The sequence below is a fragment of the Manacus vitellinus genome, unplaced genomic scaffold (assembly GCF_001715985.3).
Source record: "Manacus vitellinus isolate BGI_N305 unplaced genomic scaffold, ASM171598v3 scaffold_51_pilon, whole genome shotgun sequence".
In the NCBI taxonomy this organism is placed as follows: domain Eukaryota; kingdom Metazoa; phylum Chordata; class Aves; order Passeriformes; family Pipridae; genus Manacus; species Manacus vitellinus.
The window spans coordinates 5101889-5120435 of NW_021940620.1; the positions used below are offsets into that span (position 1 = coordinate 5101889).

The window sequence follows — 18547 nt, forward strand, 5'->3', positions numbered from 1 at the left end:
CCTCTCCTTGCGGGCACCGTCCCCAGCACTCCCTTGGCAGGAGCTTCTCCTTTCTGAGTTGACCACAAGTTAACAAATTCCCTATTTTGTTTGTTTTTGAAACAGGAGGGGAAAAAAAAAAAAAAGCAGGCAATGCTTTGATAGGTCACTGGTGTCACACCCCCGTGGCAGAGGTGGGGCCATGCATGCACCCCACTGCAGGGACCCCCTGCTGTTTGGGGTCACCTCCAGCCTCAGGAAAGGGTCCAACCCCACTCCAGTCCCCAGGGCTGGCAGGGACCACTGCACTATGCTGGGGTTTGGGACAATCCCAATGTGCTCTGGCTACTGCCACCCCAAAACACAGGGACTGCTACACCCTTTCCACTTGCATGGGGACACAAAGCGCCTGACTGGGACCTGCCTTGAGGGCAGTGGACTCCATTTTACCTCAACAGGACACATTTTACCTCAGGCCCAGTGGCTCTTGCTGGCTTTGGGACCTGAGGACCCCCATGGAACATGGCAGACTCCCTCACAACAGGCACACAAATGCAATTCAGCCTAGAGCAGCTCCCAGGTGAGAAAAGCCCTGTGAAGACGCCAAATTATTTTGTGTTGACCAAGAGTGTGATTCCCAGTGCAGACAGGGGTCCTGTGGCCACACAGGATCATCCCCAATGCCCATGCTAACTCCAGTACCCTCCCCAACAGGATCACATGCTGGAGTCCAGCCTGCAGACCCCTCCCTTTTGGGCTGGGGGACACATGGGCACCCCATCAGGAGAGCTGGGAACCTCTCAGTACCTCCAACCCTGGAGCTCACAGCAACCCTGTCACCACCAGGCAGTCCCAGGGCTAAAGCAAAGATCCTTCCTTCCCCCAGAGCCCATCCCACCCAGCCTTCCTGCTTCACTAGTGAGGAGGTTGCTTGAAGCTGTTTTATAACTGAGATCCTGGCAGGCACTTTCAATCAGTAATTAGGTAGTTAGTAAGCTAATTAGCAGTGTTAGTAATTAGTAAATTAGACACCTCGTTAACCCTCCACTAGACCGTGGCCCTTCCAAGACAGGGGTGAAGGCAGCCTTGAGGCCAACCAGTTCTCCCAGGGACACTCAAGTCAACAGGATCAGCAGGTCCAGTCAGGCACGGGTGCCCCTTGCACTCTGCTCTGTCTCTGGATAACCTCATGCTGCAGCAGAAGTTCAAGGCTGTTCACAGCAGCTTTGGGGTGGGAAGTGACAGCCACCACCTGACAGTGCTGGGAAGGAAGCACAGGGGAGGAAGGTCCAGCCAGGGGGGCTCTCCCAACTGCTCCCAGCTGCAGCCCCGGCAGCGGGGAGGTGACCGGGACACCGGCGTGGGCAGAAAGAGAAATGCTGCTCCAAAATGCACAGAGGTGGCTGTTGAATCTGCACTTGCAGTGCCAAGGTGCCAGGCAGCAGGGACGCCCTGCACACTCCCACACCACAAACGGCAGGGAACGGGCTTCTCCAAAGAGGGCAGTTAGAGAGGCACCAGCAAGACAAGGTCTTGGGGCCAGGAGATGAGAGCACGGCTGACGGTGCTGGAGATGACTAAGAGTCATGGGGATGTGGAGAGAGCTCTTGGTTTTGGCCAGAGAATGGCTGGAGAGTGTGAGGGAGTCCAGGGAGAAGGAAAGACAGCTTTTGGCCATAGAACGTTTCCTCTCAGCAGTTTTTCCTGGCAGGATGCAAGGAAGAAGAACACCAATTGGAGGCAGAGTGGTGCTCTGGGGGGCTCCTGTGCAGAGCTGGGAGCTGTGGAGCAGCTGGGCCACAGGAGACATCTGCCTGATTAGTCTTTCCTCCTTTTAAGCCAAAGGGGTTTTTTAAAGGATGTTTGTTTCCCTTTTTCTTCTTTTCAAGTCATTCTTTTATTTTTGTTTTTTTCCAGGAACAAATGCCAGCTCAGACATAACTGACTCACCAGTGTGAACAAGTATTAAACCAGACAGGTTTAATACAGAGAAGGGAAACAATCTCTCAGCCTCCCTTCTCTCTGAGTGGGCCCCTTGCAGAGCATCTCTGATGGCAGTGGTCCCAAGGTGACAGCCTGGACTCATGGTTCCCCAAGCTGGACTGAGCATGGGGATTCTGACTGGGACAAGCTGTCTGCTGGGTGTCCCTCTCTTTTTCGTGGCTTTCTCTTCCTGCATGCAGGCTGCACTCCAAATCCTATGGGTGCAAGCAGCAGCTCAGCCACAGGAGTGCTGATGGGGCTTATGTGCCCAGGCAGCTCTGAGCATGAGGCAGGGATGTTCTCAGAGGAGCTGCAGCCTTATTTTGAGCCACTTGAAGCCCAGGGATGTCTGTGGAGGCCCTGATGGCCAGGACAGACTTGATCAGTGCCTGGTTAGCCACAGCCTGGCTGTGGAAAGGGGAGTGGAGGCTGCTGTGAGCCCTGGCTGGGAGCACTCAAAGCTCAGGCTTGTTTCCCCAGGTTGAGAGTGGGGCTGGGCTATTCCCCTGCAATGAGCACAGCCTGCCTGAACTGCCCTGCAGCAGTCTGGGGACATCCAGTGTGGAACATCCATGTCCTGTTAGTACTGAACTGTCAGTGCCCAAACAGCTACAAACCCTGGTTACAGCAGGCCAGGGTTTGACACTGCAGTCTGAGGTTCTCTGCTTCCCTGAGCTCTTCCATGGGATGCCTGTCTCATCACTGGAGAGGAGACTTCTTTTGGGGTGGGGAAAATGCCCTGCTGGGGGTCCCCATGTCTGCCTAATGCTTTCCAACCCTATAACCCCCTCCTCAGTGCATTCCAACATGCTAAAGGCCTGCCAGGTAGGGATTGGGCAGTGGGAGCCCACTGGGTTCAGGGCTGAGGTCTATCAATTCCCCCTCTCTGCTTCACCCTAAGCCTTTGCTGCAGCTTCTCTGAAGATGAGGTGATTTTTTTCCCCTGCTGATTCAGCTCCTGGAGAAAAATGCCCTGACCGAGCTGTGCCAGGTGACTCAGAGCATATCTGTGGAGAATCAGCCTGAGCTGGTCAGGGAGCCTGCAGACCTCCTCTCTGGCAAAATGAACAAAGGCAGGAACGCAGGACAGGCTGTGCTGGAAAGGGGAGCCTTGCTGGGACTGGGATCAGACTCCTGCAGTGCATGCCTTGGGCCCTTGGGGTACCCAAAGGGTTTCCAGGAGCTGAAGGAGGCACAGCTTCTGCCAGTGGGAGCTGCATCATGCAGCCTGAAAACAGTCAACATCAATATGTTTGAACATCAGGTCAAAATCCCTCTTCACAGCAACCCTGTGCTTTTCAAGCACATGGCTCAGAGCAGCTGCAAACAGCTCTGCTCTGCAACCTGGGGTCGTTTTTGGAGGAGCAGTTTAATTGGAGAGGAGAGAGGAGAAAACTGGACTCAGGAGGTGCCTGTCTGTCATGGGGCTGGGGCACCTCAGTGTCTCTGGAGGGGTGACTGGGGAAAGGTGAGGGCAGAGGGGGGACCTGTGGGAGTGGTGATGTGGGAGCCAGTACTTTGGAGTTGCATCTTTTAAGGATATCAGCAAGTCCTAGAGGGAGGGGAGGAGAGTTGGACTTGGGGAGCCCTGTGCACTGCCATGTCCTGCTTGTGCCCTGCCCCACTGCTACCTCCAGTCTCTCCCATTGCCCTGAGATATTAAACTCTGAGGAAAAATCAACAGTGCTGTGGTGTCTCCCATCTCCTTCAGCCCTGCCACTGTTCAGCCTGGCATCTCCTGCATCTCTACCCTGATCTGAGCACAGACCCAAGGAGCATGTCAAGTCCTTAGTTTGGGGCCCAAACCCCTGGCATTGGGGATACACAGAGGAACAGCTCCCAGTATCCCTCCCTCTATGCACCTGCAACACGACCCACTGGCTGATCAGCCAGCTACCAGAGAGGTGGGGCAGATCCTGCCCTGTTTGTAGCCCCTTTTCCTTACCATGTCTCTGGGCTCAGCTGTTCCTTGCTGTGCTTCTCTCTGCCTGGCTCCCAGCTTGGCTTTCACTAAGCACTGGGGTCATGCACAGCGTATTAACATGCTTAGCCTTCACCCACGACATGGTTAAGCTGTATTCCCAGCCCTGCCTGAGTGGGAGCAACCAAAACGGGGCAAATAAAAGGAAGAGATGGAACTTTGCAAAATGAAAAACAACTTTATTTTTAAAACTCTTTTTTTTTTTTTTTAAACCGTATTTGTAAAAGTTTACAGCATAAAAATAATATCTCACGGCTATAGATGTGACATAGTACAAATCCTAAAAATACATCTGTAAACCTAGAAAAATGTTAACTCTTTGGTACCTTAGTCTGTGCTCTGCTTTTTCCCTTTGCCCTCTGGATGGTTTCTGACAGAGTGTGGAGGCAGGTGCTGCAGCTGTTCAGAGATGCTGCAGAGTAACAGCAAGTCAGCTCAGAAAAAGTGGGAAAGGGCACTCTTTGGGCAAGATTTGCAGTTCTGGTGCAATCAATCAATGAAGGAGGAAAAGACAGGAATGCTGGGATGCTGCACGCCTCCTAGCACAAGCTGGCTTCTCTCCTACCCCTGCAAGAGTCATCTCTCCAAAGTGCTGCTGGAGCTGCACTGGAGTAGTTCCCCTGCCTTTGCCAAAGCCAACTAGATCCATCTTGGCATCTCCCAGAGACTTCAGATCTCTGAGAGTAACATGGGATCATCTATGCTGGGACCGCAGGAACCCATGTGCTGGCCCAGGAAATCTGGTTCTTAGCAATATCTGACCCACTTTGGGCAGGTCTGCAAACACGGTGTCTCACTGTTACAGGCAGTGCTGGCCACTCAGCATCTGGGCAGGGCTGGGATCTGCTGCAGGGAGGACCTGTGTGTGGTCCAGGAGCTGCCCAATGCTTAGGGAGGACCTGCAGCTGCCCTGGCTGCTCCCTGCTTGGACAACCACCCGAGGCAAAGGACGCCAAAAGGTTACTGATGGCCACCAAAGGGCAACCTTTGTGTTCTCCAAGTGGGAGCACAGCCAGGCTACATCCAGGCTCCCCAGGTCTGGCTTAGCAGCCCACTGCTCTCCTGCCCGTGTGGGAGATGCTGTGGTTTGGATTGTGAGCTGGTCATATCGGTCCTGGGACCCGAGCTAAGCACTGAGCCCGACCAGAGCTCTCCTTTGTGCCTGTGTGTTGGAGCAGGGGGTTTTGCCTCCTTAGCACTCTGTGAAATCCCCTTCTCCAGATCTGCCAACTTTGCAGACCCAAGGCAGACCCTGGGCTTCCCCACAGGCCAAACCTACCTGCCCAGTGCCCTGTATTTGAGGTGCTGCCTCTCCCCCAGCCCAGAGCCCTGACTGGAAAGAAGGGGAAGAGCCGTTTCTCACTTCTGGCTGACTTCCTTCTGGCTGCACATCTGCACTGCACTTCTGCCTCCCATCCCCATGGGACTCCACCACAGTCTCCTTGGCAGGTGAACAGAGACAATTTAGTTACAAGTAAAGTCCGCTGTGCTATAGATTTCTTAACACGACACAAACAAACACTAAACGTGACACTCTTGCTTAAAAAAATAACACGCTCAAACCGAGAAGGACAAAAGGATTAAAACCTGTGCACACATCAGTCTGAGAAACAACTTAAATGTGGAAAGAGACACCAGAGTAACACATTAGTTTCTGGGATACACTTAGGTATGTATGAAATAGTGACTGGCAGTAGGATTATGCATATACTGGTGCTGATAACAATGTAACAGCTGTAGAGTAAAATATAATCTACAAATAAAAAGATATTGCACAAGAGATGGGCCCAAGCTGTGGCGTGTGTTCCTTTATGGGGGGCTCAGTTTGGGACCACCTCTGAACACAAAGACACGCCCCAACGAAAATGCTGATCATCAAAACTGAAAACCCAGAGGGACCAGTTCCCTTCAGAGTCTCACTGGAAAAAGTAGGGCTACAAAACTGATGGGCCCAGAACAGCCAACCATTTCTCCTGGCCCTCACTCTCCAGGCCATGCAGAGACTGGAATGTTGGCAGCAGAGACAGAGGGAGCGTGGGGCTGGAGCTGGCTCCCCACGTGGAGAGAGCTTGTCTGGGGGGATGCTCTAAGTCCCAGCCCTGCCAAGCCCTCTCTTTGATGGATGCTTAGCAAAACATGTTGGCTTTGCCCAGCTGCCAGCCTGTGCTGGGCTGAGAAGGTCTGCTCCCTGCAGCTTGCTAAATGGTGATGGGAATAGCTGGAATGACGCAGGAATAGAGTAAGGATAGGAAAGTACCACAAAGTGCAAGCCTTGGCTCTTAAAATTGCAGGGCCAAGGACAAACATTTGGTCATATCTTTCTAGAGGGGAGAATGGTACCATTTTGCAAGGAGTCTGGCGTACCTACTTTAAGAAGGAAGAGGAGGGTGGGGTTATCATCCCATCAGCAGCCAGAACAGGCTTTGATCCAAAGAATAATTGCAATAAATCTTCAAATGTGACAAAATGCCATAGGCATCCAAGTGTAGCTAATGCCCAGCTAATAGGACAGGATACTTGAGTTCCCCCAGAAGGAATAAGATCTCCTCTTTCAGGACTGTAGAAATTATTTGATAGTGGGAAATTAGTAATTTAATTAGCAATTAAATTACAAGATAGAGTTTAGAAAAGGATTTGCAAAGTAAATAAGCAAATGGCCAAAGGCAAGGTGAGAAGGGGTTAATTGATGGCGAAATTTTTGGGCTGGATGGAGGTAGTAAAAGTAGCTCTCTCAGATTGCTCTTGATGCTAGGAGTATTTCATATTTTTATTAGTCAGTCCAGCCCAAAAATAACACTTTTTAAACAATATTTGCTGATGACCCAATGTCTGGAACAGCAGGGAGTATCTTGGTTAGAAATGCTGGAAGTGTAGAAAGACGAAGGTGCTTAGATTGGTCAGAGGATGACTCCAAACTGTCAGTATGTCGTGGCTGGGAAAAGGCCAGCATTACCCAAAGCTACACCAGGCAAGTCAAGACCAGCACAAACCAGAACTATTAATGCCCTGTGAGGTCTAGATTTGACCTCCTCTGGAGTACTGGATACTTCTGGTCACCTTTGATAGAGAAGGACAAATTAAAAATGGAGCTGGTGCAGACAGGGGCTATTAGGATGATCTGATGTGCCATCCTATGGGCTCAAGTTGCAGTGACACAGATTCTGCCAAGCACCTTATATGTTAGAAAAATAAAGTGGTCTGACCCAAAGGATCTCATAAATTACTGCTTCTTCTCAGTGAGGATTATCTACTGAACTGTGGCCACAAAAGATGGCTCCTTCATTACAAGCAGGAGGAACAGAGCATGGAAAAACAGTTGTCATTCACAGTGTGTTTCCTATGGATGGTGGGGAATCTGACCACATAAGCTGAAAATATACTCTGGTGGCTGCCAATAAAAGTGCTATTTCTTATGTTCACATTTTACCAAGGACATCAGCCCACAAAACACCTACTTCTCTTTTAGCCACATAAATGGCAGCACTGGAATGGTAGACAACATAAAACAGAAGCTGTTTGGCTGGGGATTTCTGGCAGAAGTTTCATATTTTGAAAAAAAAAAAAAATTCGCAGTGGCTCTGAGGTGGCAGAAGCCCAGCAAGATGCTGCTTGAATTTCTGATTTTGTAAACCTGCCTGTGCAGTTTCTGTAGGGTGCACAGAAATATGTGCATGAATAGGGCAAAGAAGGGGTTAATGGGAGCAGGGGACATGCAGCGAACAGAGCTCTGGGCACAGTCAAAAACTGTGAGAAAAACAGAGAAAAACCTGCTAGTGTAAATGGTGTCAGACCTCTGGTTTTGAGGGTCCAGCTTTCATCTCTGCAGAGGTGGGGTTCACAACTGATTTCAAAAGCCTGGTGTTCCTCCTGCTTTGAGTTTCCTTGTTCAAGTGCAGCTGAGAGCACAAGAAGCCCCAGGCCTGCCTGAGAAGTGAGGAAGCAGATGAGAAGCAGGAGGAAGGTCTCTGCCCGTTTAGTCTTCAAAACTCTTTCCAAGAGAGTGGAATCCTCCCCAGTTTGTTTTGCTCTGCCTGGCTCCCTATGACACTTCACAGCCCTGGGTATGCCTGACCCCCAGAAGGTGGCAGGGCACGAGACAGTTCAGCTCTGACCAAAGAGCTTCCCAGCCTCTCTCCCTCTCTTTCTTTGGAGATGTCCCTGGGTTGGCGTTCTGGCATCCTGATAGTCTTGCTGTGAGTCAGGAAGGAACAGTGAGACCTTCCATCCTGAGAAAGGGTGTTCAGGTGAACAGTTTATCAAAGGTGAGCCCTTGCTTCCCAAAGATAAGGCACAAAGATTCTGCAGCTGGCGTGGTTATATGATTTCCCAGCAGATGAGCTGGGCTTAGTGGCAGTAGATTAATGAATAGCCATATTGCTTCCTTATACTGGCCCTGGCTAGTGGATTAATATAGTTGTTCCCTTTAAATCTTCAATGGAGAATAATTAGCTTAGTGTCCACACAGACAACACAAACAACATCAACTGCCCTCTTTGCTTCTGTAACCAAGTCTTGTGAGAGCATTTGGAGTTCCTGGCATCCCATTGGAATCCTGGTGCCGTGCTGGGCACAAAAGGGTTCCACAAAAGGGTGTGACAGCCTGTAGGTGGGTGCAGAGCTGTTCCCCAGAGCCGTGGGTACCTGTAGTGCTTGTGATGCTCTATCCCAAAGTCAAGAAAGCTCTGTCAAGAAAGGAAAATGGTAATTCAGTACCTCCAAGACACTGGCTGGCCTCTTCAGGACTTGGCTGTGCTTGGAGGAGAATCCAATGTACTCTTGACCTCCAGCAGTTGAAGGTTGGTGTTGCAGGTTCTCTACACCCCAGTATTGGGCTCCAGGCAAATCATCTGTCCAAGTGGCATTTCACAGAACCACGGCGTGGCTGGTGCTGAGACCATCAGAGAAGTGCTGGTGCAGAGGAGATGAAACTCATTGCCATGGAGGGGGAAGAGGCTGGAGTATCATCTTAGCAATGCAGAAAGTAGCGTCTCTTGTGGAGATCAAACCCCCATCTTCCACTTGAAAAGATGTTGGTCTGTGAGATGTTTCCCTCCTGCAGTGGTTTGATCACTAAGGAGGATTTGGCAGTGATCTGCAAGGTTTCTAGCACTGAGCCACCTCTTTATGAGAGGTAAGGGGATGGCAATGGGGAAAAGTCTTTAATTCCCCACCCAACACTGGGAGATGGGAGGGAAGGAGGAATGCTGGGACAGGAGGGGATGTCCTCATGTAGGAGTGTAAAGCATGGCTCTCTGTGGCATGTGGGTCAGCCCCTCAGCTGGCCTCTCCGTAAGGAGATGCAGAGTCAGCCCAGCTCTGACTACAGGAAACTCTCCTCCACTTCTTGGTGTCCTGTGGTTGGCTCCTGGCAGCCTGGCTGTGGGTCAGATTCCTGCTCCTCGTCCTGCCGGAGGCCCAGAGGGCTGTCACAGGATATTGTAGATGATGTGTTGGCCTCGTTCAGCATAGAGCTGAAGGGAGACAAGAGGGAGAGAAAAGTGAGTGTCTTGTCCCAGGTCTCCTGGTGGGAGAGGATTCCCAGAGCTCCCAGCAGCCCCACTCTATCTGAGTAGCTTTCCACAGGGGAATAGGCCGTACCAGCTGGATCTGTTCAGCCCTCAAACACAGCATAGAGCTGGTTAGATTCTGCAGAACATGGTCCTCTGTGTGCCTTCCTCCTTGTGGATGGGGTCACTTGTCCCAGCTGTGCTGGCTGATGTATAGGGATGTGACATGGTGCCCTATCTTAGCTCATGTTCCAGCTCCTCTGGTTCATCTCCATCCCTGTGGGCTCATGTAGGTCACAGCCCCTCAGATGGGGTGACACTGCCCTCCTCCTCTCCCACCAGTCTATCCCTCAGCAGAGCATCCCTCTCCTCTTGAGGCCCCCATTTCAGATTTGGGTAGTCAGGGGAAAGGATGACATTCAGAAGCAACGTTTTTACCTGGCCCGGCTGACGGAGGCCTCTTGAGGGAGCTCACAGATTGCCTCGGGTTTGGGGTCGGGAAGAGGGATGATATAGTCGTTCTCGCCCCCGTTCTGGTGCACGGCCGTGTAGAGGATGCTGCTGGGGGGGGAGCTGGCAGCCAGCCGGGCGTTGTTCAGCCCAGGAATTGTGGGTCTTGTGCGGACAACAGCGGGATGGTCACTCTTCATGAACTCTTCATCCACCTGCTGGTACCTCTGCTCTCGCAGGGAAGGTTGACAGAGAAAGAGGGAAGGTCTTGTGAGTGTGGAAAATGCACTTGTGTTGTGTTTGCCTTCCCTGCCTGCCAGAGTGTTCTGAGAGGGGCTGGGTTCAGCTACTCTGATGCCACCAAAGATAGGTCCTGGACATTTCCTAAGGAGAGCTCGGTGGCACTACTTCACAGCTCCAAAATACCAAACATTTGGAGGCAGTTGATCTCCTGCCAGTTCTGATTTCCGCGGTTGCTGAGACACCAGCTGCCTGTTTGGTGGTGCTGGTTGTCTCAGCAATGTCCCCAGGATGCCCAAACCACCTTCACTGGCTGTTCCAACTAGTCACAGCACAATTCTCTGGCACTGCAGCACTGAACACTGGTCTCCAAAGCCTGAGTGAGGGCCCTCACCAAGGCAGCACTCTTCTCAGAGCACTGACCCTCTTCTGTGCCTCCAGCACAGGGTCCTTTGGACATACCTTTCTGTAGCAATCCACCAAGAGGTTTCCCATAAGCACCACGAGCTGTGAGAAGGATGGTCTGATCTCAAACTTCTCCTCCCAGCACTTCTGCATGATATCGTAGCTGATAAGAGGGAAAGGAGAGCACTGGTGAATTGGCAGGTGGGGAAAGCAGAGGCAGAAATGCTTCTGTAGTTTGTGCAGGGCAGGTCCAGGACAAACAAATTATGGCACTTACATTTCATCAGAGGCATGGGTGGGTTTGGACATCCTATAGCCACGTTTGATGGCGTTGTAGAACTGTTCATTCATAGGCAGTTCAGGGTATGGAGTCCCTCCTGGGTGTAAAGGGAGAGCAGAAAATCAGACTGGTGGATTGCCTGCCACCCTCATGCCAACATGCATTTTACACAAAAATTTCCTTCTTAATTTACCTTTTCTGTTTCATTGCACTTCCAAATGGCAATGTCAGCATGGGAAAGAAGGAGACAGGGAATGAAGTGCTACTCTGGCTAGTAAGGTTGGGACTTGGGGATTAGAAATTAGAAATTTTATTGTCTCTGTGAAGGGATCCTGCTAGCATGTTATCAGACCTACAGACACCGCCATGGTCTCCAGGGCACTTACCAAGAGTGAATATCTCCCAAAGGAGAATCCCAAAAGACCACACGTCACTCAGGGTGGTGTAGAGGTTGTTGAAGATGCTTTCTGGAGCCATCCACTTAAGGGGTAAGAAGGTCTGAGAGAGAATAAAAAATGAAATAAGAAGAGAGTCAGCCACATCTACAGCACTTATTTAAACAGGTAAGAGCCTGATAGCCAATTACAAGGAAAGAAGACCCTTCAGAGCTGCCTGTCAGCCCAACACATTTGTTGACATCTGCTGCCAGCAAGTTCTCGGAGGGACCAGTTGCCTCTTTCTTTGTGCAGAATGGACCCAGCAGGCAGGAGGAAAGGGTGGGTGTGTTACATCCATTTCCATCACGACCTGCCATGATTAATGCACACACGTCACCGTGTGCATTCCCAGCTCTTGAGGAGGCCACTGACTTGCACAACATGACCAAAGACTCCTGAAGAAAGTCCAGGCCTATCTGGATTTTGGAAACCTGAGACCATGCTGGAGAGGACTAAGGGATAACTAGAAAAGAGTCAAAGGATATATCCAGCTTTTTTCTGTTTTTACTTACTCAAAGTGATACATAAAAAGAGACTTCACTTGACCAGCTTGTATGCAGCACTGGCTGTGCTGTTCCTGGGATTCGCTTGCACAATGAATACCAAAATAATCTCCAGGAAGGATTGCAAAGGGGCTCAGTTTCATTTCCCATTTTGGACAGTAAAGAAGCTGTGCTCAGGCTGGACCAAAAACCTCAGACCCTCTACAGGAGGGACTCCTTGCCCAGGCCCTGAGTGCCCGTCTGACAGCACATGCAAATGGGAGAAAGCACGAGAGAAGTTAAGTAGTTCACAGATTAGATAGAGACTGGAGTTTAAGGGGCCTGGCTCTGCTCTCCACTCCCCCAGCCTCAGTTTCTCTGGGAATTACGTGGCCTGCTTTGCTTGGGGTTGCAGATTCCCAAATGCCTCAGGGCTGGAGTGGATGTGCTGTTGTTGAAGTCACAGGGGAGGTTCTGGAGAAGCTCAATTACAGCCCCATCTTCTCCTGCCTCGAAAGATTGGAGACAACTCTCTGGAAAGTAGCTGTTTGCAGGAAGACGCTTCCTCCTACCCTGTGGTCTAGCGGTTAGAGCAGAATCCTGTGAACCTCTTCCCAGAGTGGCCACTGACTCACTGCAGCCCTGAGACACTGTCTAACCTTGCTCTCCTCCTGCCTGCATCTCAGGACCACACTCAGTACCAGCAGGGAAGGGATGCAGCACTGCTGCCAGTGATGGGGACAGTGTACAGGGGACAATCCCTGTTTTTGCTGCTGCTGCTGCTCAGGTTCTTCTGTAAAGAGCCAGGAGATGTGGGCATGCACCTCTGCTATTCCACAGTGTGGAGAGCATGTGAGGTGCAGGATGGCTGGCTGTTGACACCATCTCCCAGGAGTCCTGCTCTGTCACCACCTCTGGGCAAAAGGATGGACAGGGGGACAGCTCACAGGGGGACCATGTAGCAGGTGACAGGCCCAGAGCTCAGGGAAGAAGGGGTTTGCATGGCTCCTGGTACTCACACTGCCTTTGGAGATATAGTTGGAATCCCTCATGATGTCCCTTGCCAGACCAAAGTCACAGATCTTCACCAGCTTCCCCTCACAGATGAGGACATTCCTGGCAGCCAGGTCCCGGTGCACACACTGCAGGGAGAGAGAGGGCACTGTCACTGTGAGGGGTCCCCAGACAGCTTGAGGAAGCAGCCCAGCTCCAGCATGAGCCCATTCCTGAGGCTGTGGGCACAGGAGTCACCTCACGTAATTTCAAGCATCTCCTCCACCTCTAGGGACAATCATGGTTCAACCACTAGCAGAGCTACCACATTTTCACTGCTTGCCTGGACTGCTGCCCCCGTGACAGCAACAGACACACAGATCTGGCAAGGGGAATCTGAACAAGCCAGCAGAGAGGGAATTGCCAGGGACTGACCAAGCAAGGGGGCTTGGTTGGCTGGCAAGGAGGGGATGTCTTCATGTCTGTTTGGATAATCCAACCCAGCAGTCTGAAGACATCAGAGTTACACCAGCCTAGCTTGTGCCTCCTGGTATGTTGGAGGTTTCTGTATGAACAGTCCCGAGGTATGCTCCATGGGGGAGCACTGACTATGCTCTTTTAGGGATCAAACTGTCTGGCTGGAGGCAGAGCCAGGAATTTCTCTCCACATGTCATTGATGGCATTGATGCCTTCTCTTAGCCCTGCCCTGTGTGATGCTTCACCTGATCCAGCTATATTACTGCCTGCCCTGGGCTAAGCCAGACCTTAGAGCTTAGTCCTCTATGGTGGCTTAATTTCCACTAAACAAGCACTTCTGATGAGTTCTGGGGTGCTCAGAGCATGTGGTGCAATAGGGTTGTCCAGTAAGAGTAGACAGTCTGCTGCAGAGTGCCTTGTACTGCAGCACAGGGAGATTATCACTGTTTGGTCATCCCAGTAAATAGGGATGATATAATGCCACAGCTGTGCTGAACATGGCTCGGGAGGAGCAGAGAGTCAGGGAATTTGAGGTCTGAAGCTCGATGTGAGCCAGGGCAAGCTGTCACGTGCAAATACAGTCATGCTGATCCCCAGGGCTGTGTTTCCAAAGGAAGTGGTCAGCAGCTCTTCAATTGCATGGCCAGTTCTCCCAGGAGGAGTTTGGCATGGACAGAGGGACAGCAAGCAGAGCTGACCACAGCAGGCACCACAGACCAGCCAGCATACATACATTTTTGGAAGCCAGGAACTCCATCCCATTGGCCACCTGGAAGCTGAAGCCCACCAAGTCCATGTAGCTGAGGAGCGGAGACTCGTTTATCAGTGTCACCCGGTCTGTCCTTTCAGGAGCTGGAGAGCAAGCAGAGATGGATGTTGTTGTTACCCAGCACACTGGTGGGTGTCCTGCCAGTGTAAGGACACACTGGGGATTGCTTTGCCTCCAGCAACAAAGCCAGGAGCTCTCATTTGTGAGGGTGTCTGCCACCACTACTGGACTAATCCCAGAGGTATCCAGCACCCAAAGCACCTCTCCCTCCGGCTGTGGCCAAGCTGTTACCTGAGGGGGAATAGCTGTCCAGCTCATACGGGGTGCCATAGTTAGAGGACTCGATGTCAGCATACTTGACTTCACCCTTCATGTCAGACATGGGCACATAGTCCAGGGAGTCATCCTTGCTCATGTCCATGTAGCCGCCATCACTCTCGACAGACATGGAGAGGTGACTGTGTGGGGAAGCAAAGAGGCTGTTTAGAAGAGACACAAGGGATGGGGGCAATGATTTGTGAGCCCTCAACCCCAGCACCCAAATGCCCCACACAGGAGGGAAAGAAGTATGGATGCAAAGATGTTGCAAATGGCACTGGAGAACTCCTACCACCTAACACATAGTCTCCTCAGTGCTGGCTTTAAACAGCCCTGCAGTATTCCCCTGAGGGTCTCCAGATGTCCTTGCCCACAGGCTGAACCTTCTCATGCTCACCTTCCCTGATGGACCATAGCCTTGGCTCAGCACAAGAGTTTGGCACTGGGTAGGGCAGGAAAGTGAACCAGGGCCACACAGGTCCACAGGTGCCCTCAGGGCAGGAGGGTGGGCAGGCAAAACCCTCCACCTTGTCCGTGCACATTCCCAGGCTGGCCAGGACTGCATGGAGAAGGCTGACCTGAGTCAGCAGGATATAACCCTCTGTCCTCATCTAAATCTTCTCAGTTTGGATCAGCACCTCTCCCACGGCTGAGCAACAACTGCATCTGGGAAGCAGCACTTTGAGGCCTTCCAGATGCAGGGGCTGGATAAGGGAAACCTGCAGCATGGCCAGAGCTGTGGGGCACATCCCCACAGGCGGGGGGGACTGTGCTTAGTGCTCAGGAGGATCTCAACTGCCTTCAAGCAGGAAAGGCAGGGGGGAGCTGTAACACTGCTCTGTTTTACTATTGTTTTGGCGTGTTGGAAGAAAATGCTGCTTTCTAACTTCCCATGGGACTATTTCTCTGTGCTGTTTGTGCCTGCACCCCTTACAGCTGGCAACCAGATGAAGGACCCTTTCTTTGTGGCTCCTCTTGTGCAACTGCCCTCCTTCTAACACTTCTCTCTTGGGCTCGGTAGCAGCACAAACTGCCCTGAAAATGCAGAGTAGAGGTCTTCAATGATTAAGACATGCTGGAAAACCCTGTGTCTCTGTACTCAATGCGTAGCTATAGCTATGCCAATAAAGTTAATGGTGCGAGGGAATATTCCCAACTGGCATGGAGCAGGCAGCATGTGTGCTAGAAAACTCAGACTCCAGGACACACAGTTTGCCTCTGCTAACTGCCCTCTGCCAGGAGCTGCTTGGAGGTGGCTGGTTAGCACGTGAGCTGGTCTGACAAGGCAACAGAGCAGCTAGCTGTGTCCCAGTGCTGGCACAGTGTGGATTTCACTGGTCTGGAGGAAATGTAGGTATCCTTCCTGGTAGTGGTAGCCTCCCTCATTTATGGGATCAAGGTAGGGTAGGCACCAGGGCAGAGGAGGTTGCTGCTTTGCAGGTACCTGTGCACGTGGTCCTCCTTGGGGGTGTTCCCATACAGCTCTGCCTCTCGCCGTGCCTTGTCTCCATAGGACTGCAGGAAGGTGTGCTTGTTGCGGTGCAGGTAGTCCACCAGGTCCCCATAGCGGCAGTACTCGGTGATGATATAGATGGGTCCTGGAGGGAGGGAGAAAGCACCAGTGTCAGCCCTGCTTTGGCCACCACAGCAGTGAATTTCATCCCACAGGGACATTACCAGAGTGCAGAATGCCTAGGCAGGGCCAGGGGGAAATGCCACCTTTCTGGTACTGAGTATTTTTGGCCTTTGAAGTTTGTGTATGTGGAGGGAGGTGGGGGTTAACTGACACATACCTTCTCAGTTTCAATCAGGTTGGAAGAAAGGCATTTGGAGCCCCACAAGGCTTTCTTAGGGGAAGGGTGAATCATTATGAACCAGAAAACAGGAATTATTCTGTCTGAGGGCAGTTCTCCTCAGCACAGCCCAGGACAACAGGAAAAGGAGACAGGGTGCTCAGGGTTCATCTACCTCCTTTGGTGCAGGCCCCCAGCAAGTTGACAATGTTGAGGTGAGGTCCCAGGTGGCTCATGATCTTCAGCTCAGACATGAGGGCTTGTTTCTCGCTGCTCCGGGCTGTGGCTGTTGGGGAGAGCTGGTGTGAGCGGCAGGGCGAGGAGGGAAGTGCACGGCACGGTTTGGCCTTGTGGCTTTTGGATGGGGGAAAGGGATGGTGAGGGGACAACTCACACTTGAGCATTTTGACTGCCACCTTCATGGTGGACTGTGAATGGCTCAGGCCATGGGCTGTTGCCTCCACCACACGACCGAAGGCACCAGAGCCGAGAGTACGTCCTGCAAGGAAACAGCATGGAGATGAAGGTGGCAGTGGTTCTCGAGGAGAGGTGAAGAGAGGAGCTTGGAAAAGACAAGGCCCCTCTCTGAAACCACACCAGTTTTGCTGCAGTTTGTCCTGGTGGGCATGGACATGGCCATGAGCTGTGATGGGGCTGTTTTCCATAACTACCAGCTGCAAGAAAGGGTAGCCAGTGTTGCAAGCCTAAGTGGGCAGCTGGCCTCCCACAATGGTCCCAGATGGTCCCCCTGTTCAAAGATCACATCATATCTCCAGGGATCTCTGTGTCTATTCTGGGTTGGTCTGTTTTGGAGATCACAAATCAAAACTTATCACCCCCAGACAGTCAGGGCCCCAGGGGTCCATCAGTGGGACCTGCAGAGCCTTTACCTAACACCAACTTGTCCCTGGGCACCTCCCAGGTGGAGTCGTAAGGGAGCTGCATGGGATCCACATAGATGTACTCGTGCCCATCGGAGCTGACTGACTCAATCACCTTCCAGCGGATTTCATAACGAGGTTTCTGGAAAAGGGAGCAAAGGGAAAAGAGACACCTGAGAGGCTGAGGGTCAGAGAAGCCATGGGGGATGTCGGTGGGCTTTGTTAGGGAATGTTTGATCCCTGCAGCCATTGCCTCATTTCCCATGTAGTCTGGAGATGCCAGGGGCATGCAGGCACTGATGGAAGCCCATGGCCTCTGGCATGGCTGGGACATCATCAAGGCCAACCACCCTAACATGGGGGTACCACTGTGTCAGCCTGGGAACACTCTCTTCTTTTACCTTCTGCCACAGGACAATCAGGATGATGAGGGAGATGACAGTGAGGACCAGCAAGGCCAGGATGACAGAGATGATGACCACCTTGAATGGCAAGGCTACAATGGAAACAGGGACAGCAGTCAGACTCCTCTATTCCTGCATGTTCTGGGGAAAGGAGGGGACAGCAACACAGAGGTGTCCCCACACCCTTCGCCTTCCTTCCCTCTGGTCACTGCCCCCCTTCTGCTACATTCTTTCCCCCAAGGTCTTGACCCTGAGCTCTCCTCTGTGTGGGGACTGTCTCTGTCCTCTCCTCCTGGGCAGACTTGCCCAGCATTTCCAGGTCCAGCCCCCCAGGGATGATGGAGCCATAGGTTGTTACCACCTGTTGAAGGGCCTGCTGCAGGAGGGGTTTGGCCATGGGAGGGTGTAAGGAGCTAGAGGGGCTGGTTTGCCTGGGAGAGAGCTGGCAGCCCTGGGACCGGGCTTAGACCATCCTTCCTCATATTTGGGATGTTCAGCATACAGATGTTCAAGTCCCTGGCACCATCTAGTGACTTGTGGGCTAATAACAAGACACCTAGGACCTGCTCAGGTCTGTTGTCTTGCCTCCCTGGAGAGATGACCCTGCCAATGGTGGGAAGAGGATGTCCATGGCCAGTGGACATAAGGGCTCCAGACTTCCCCTGGAACAACCTTTTCTGGTCAACCCAAAGGAGGCTTCATTTTGGTCAGAAACACCCAGGTTTTCTGCCTCTGAGGGCTCCAGTCCTGGCTCCCAGCACCTCCAGGTTGGAGCCACAGAGACAAAAGCCCACCTCCCTCAGCCCTCACCGTGTGGGACCAGAGTGATGTCCTGGGAGTTGGTGCCCAGGAAGTTCTGCACGGTGCACCTCAGGAGCATGGGCTCGTCCACCCTGTGCAGCTGCAGGGTGCTGTTCACGCGGAAGACCTGCCGCTCCGCGTGGTACGTGGCGTTGGTCTGCAGCCCGATCTCGGCAGACTCGTTCCCCAGCAGCCGGGTGGGCTGGCCCTTGGTGCTGCACCTGGTCCAGGGGAGGATAAAAGGCACCTGAGAGGCAGCTGGGACCACGCCCAGGTGTGAGGCCAGCAGGATACAAGTAAGTAATAGTCTGTTATTCTAATAAATGCAAGAATCCAGCTGTTCCCTTGGGATCCGTCGCTCCACTC

General features: G+C 52.1%; 1 protein-coding gene across 1 annotated transcript in view; it reads right to left on the reverse strand.

Annotated features, from left to right (window-relative positions):
- Positions 1–4151: 4151 nt before the first annotated feature.
- The window catches only part of PDGFRB (platelet derived growth factor receptor beta), a 32261-nt gene continuing 17865 nt past the window's right edge, over positions 4152–18547 (reverse strand). The window contains exons 10-23 of the mRNA XM_008921016.4: positions 18191–18402; positions 17378–17472; positions 16986–17118; positions 16490–16594; positions 16271–16381; positions 15747–15900; positions 14276–14442; positions 13949–14067; positions 12764–12886; positions 11212–11323; positions 10823–10922; positions 10603–10708; positions 9889–10127; positions 4152–9414 (exon numbers count right to left, since the gene is read on the reverse strand). Coding sequence (XP_008919264.4) covers positions 9264–9414; positions 9889–10127; positions 10603–10708; positions 10823–10922; positions 11212–11323; positions 12764–12886; positions 13949–14067; positions 14276–14442; positions 15747–15900; positions 16271–16381; positions 16490–16594; positions 16986–17118; positions 17378–17472; positions 18191–18402 — 1927 coding nt within the window. The 3' untranslated portion in view covers positions 4152–9263. The remainder of the gene's footprint in view (positions 9415–9888; positions 10128–10602; positions 10709–10822; positions 10923–11211; positions 11324–12763; positions 12887–13948; positions 14068–14275; positions 14443–15746; positions 15901–16270; positions 16382–16489; positions 16595–16985; positions 17119–17377; positions 17473–18190; positions 18403–18547) is intronic.